At 28.9% G+C, this 2,610-nt stretch overlaps 1 protein-coding gene across 1 annotated transcript; it reads left to right on the top strand.

The window, feature by feature from the left end:
* Positions 1–452: 452 nt before the first annotated feature.
* LOC145064351 (protein FAR1-RELATED SEQUENCE 5-like) lies at positions 453–2,113 on the top strand. The gene is made up of 4 exons (XM_079011818.1): positions 453–582; positions 692–817; positions 998–1,766; positions 1,882–2,113. The coding sequence occupies exons 1-4, from the start codon at positions 453–455 to the stop codon at positions 2,111–2,113; spliced, it is 1,257 nt and encodes a 418-aa protein (XP_078867944.1).
* Positions 2,114–2,610: the final 497 nt, after the last annotated feature.

Below are 2,610 nucleotides of genomic sequence, written 5' to 3'. Positions count from 1 at the left end.
AATTGTTTACGATCTTTCAAGCTATGAATTTTACTCAACATCATGAAATCTTCAATTGATCAAGGTTTGAGTTTCCATCGATTTCACTGTTACTTGCATATAATATATTCAATTTTTAACCTAGTTCATGAATTGAATCATCAAGCTATTATCGATTTCTCTAATTTTATATTTGTATGATTTGTAATTTCAGCAATCAAACATCATTTGTTGTTGAATTTGTTTGACCTAGAAAAGAATTTAATCTATAATATGTTATTTGGCAATGCATCATCTATTTCATTGTTTGATTTTTAACTTTCATTCAATCATTATGTTTTTCAACAATATGTCATCTGTTTTCTTTTAATTAACATCATATATTTGCTTTTCATTAACATCATCTTAGTGATAATTTCATGAGACTGCATGTTATTCTTATATAATATTGTAAATACATTTATATATCAATAATGATAACAGTTATGGATGATTTGGATATGCATGACATCGAAAACAATCATCTCGATGAAGAAAATCATCAGTTCGTTTCTAATGATTCAGAGATTCTTCATAACGAGGAAAATCAATCGGAAACCCAAGGTAATTTTTTAAATTTTACTTTATATCAAGATTTGATCAATTGAGAAAGGTTTGAGTTTTCATTTCTTTCATTGTTAATTGCATATAACATATTCAATTTTTAAACTAGTAACAATTATGGATGATTTAGATATGAATGACATCGGAAATGATCATTACGATGAAGAAAATCATCAATTCAGTTCTGGTGATTCAGAGATTCTGCATAATGATGAAAATCAATCGGAAATCCAAGGTAATTATGTTACTGATATCGGTTATTCTTATAGAATGATGTTAGTGATAAGTTCATGTTATTGCATATTATGATTATAGAATAATGCACATATAACATTGTGGTTTTTTATGATTACAATCATATAAATGCAAAGTATTCTGATTATATGTTAACATGGTAGTCTATTCTTTTTTGTAGTTCAAAGTGACAATGTTGCAGCACAATATGGCTCTTGCAAACAATTCATTGGAGTTGATGGTTCTTTCTTTTCGATTCCAGAGGTTGAAGCTAGTTGGATACCTCATATGGGTTCAATTTTTAAAGATATCAAAGATGTTATTAAGTGGTATAAAGGATATGTATTAAGATCTGGTTTTGATATTAGAAAATCAACAGAGAGGAAAAAGAGTGGAATAACAACTTTGAAATATTTTATATGCAACAGAGGGGGATTGCCAAACACTTCTACTTTAGACACAATTAGGGATGATCATAACAAGCAATTGAGAAATAGTAATTGTAAACGCACAAATTGCAAAGCTTTTGTTGCATTCAAAGTTATACCACATTCTTCAAAAGTTTACCTGTGGCGCTTTGAACAACAGCACAACCACAAATTGATCAATCAAGATTGTATGCATCTTTCAAGAGCTAAATGTCAGTTGGATATTGTTGATCAAGCTTTTATACATAAGTTGTCGAGTGCAAAGGTGGGGGCAACTACAGCATATAGGCTAATGTGCGTTATAAAAGGAGGATGTGAATTTGTTGGTGGACTAGAGACAGATTGGAAAATTTTTACAAGGGATATAAATTGTCACATCGGGGGCACTGATGCAAATTTGTTGATTACAAAGCTTCAGAATCGTAAAGAGAATGTTACAAATTTTACATACGAATACAGATGTGACAAGAAGCAGTTAAATGCTCTCTTTTGGGCTGATGATACTTTAAAACAAAACTTTGAGTTATTTGGGGACGTTGTTTAGTTTGACGCAACATATCGTACAAACACGTATTTATTCTAGAATTATAAACATTTTTAGTTATATATTCTAATGGTTTTTTTTGTGTTTTTTTAGGTATTGTATGGTATTTGTACCTTTTACTGACATTGATAATCACAAAAGGTGTGTCACTTTTGGAGTTGGTTTGTTGTGTAGAGAAGATACAAATTGCTATATTTGGTTACTCCGGTCATTCTTGATGTGTTTTGGAAAAGCACTAATCATGGTTGTGACCGATCAAGATCCAGCAATGAAAAAAGCTATTGAGATAGTATTGTCATACACAAAGCATAGATTTTGGATGTGACATATCACAAGAAAACTTCCATTGAAGGTACTAACATTATTGTTATATTCTTATCGATATAAATATGACATTATATTCAATATAAATATGACATTATTGTTCTTTTCTTATCAGAGTATTAAATGGCATTTTTTTTTAATTAGAATAATATATTAAATGAAATGCCTTTTTATACTGTATTATATTCTTATCAGAATATTAAATGAAATATTTTTTGTAATTAGGATAATATATTAAATGAAATGCCTTTTATACTATATTATATTCTAACAGGATAATATATGAATTGTTTTTGAAGGTAAGCTGGGAAACAATGAATGAATCGGATTTTAAGGCGTACTTCAATAATATAGTATAGGACTCCAAAATTTCTATGAAAGATTTTGAAATGAGATGGGATGCATTAATGGTAAAATATAAGTTACAAGACAATAAATGGATGAAAGATATGTTTGATTTGAGAAGCAGTTGGATTCTAGCCTATTTTAAAGATGTAC

Source organism: Lactuca serriola, chromosome 7, assembly GCF_051521515.1.
Source record: "Lactuca serriola cultivar US96UC23 chromosome 7, Lser_US96UC23_V15, whole genome shotgun sequence".
In the NCBI taxonomy this organism is placed as follows: Eukaryota; Viridiplantae; Streptophyta; class Magnoliopsida; order Asterales; family Asteraceae; genus Lactuca; species Lactuca serriola.
This window is presented reverse-complemented; position numbering and strand designations above follow the sequence as displayed.

Bases quoted from the DNA above. Each gene is read 5' to 3' on its own strand.
- LOC145064351 (XM_079011818.1), top strand. From the start codon at position 453: ATGATAACAGTTATGGATGATTTGGATATGCATGACATCGAAAACAAT. The intron at 583-691 runs GTAATTTTTTAA...TTTTTAAACTAG, and splicing joins AAATCAATCGGAAACCCAAG to TAACAATTATGGATGATTTA. The intron at 818-997 runs GTAATTATGTTA...TCTTTTTTGTAG, and splicing joins AAATCAATCGGAAATCCAAG to TTCAAAGTGACAATGTTGCA.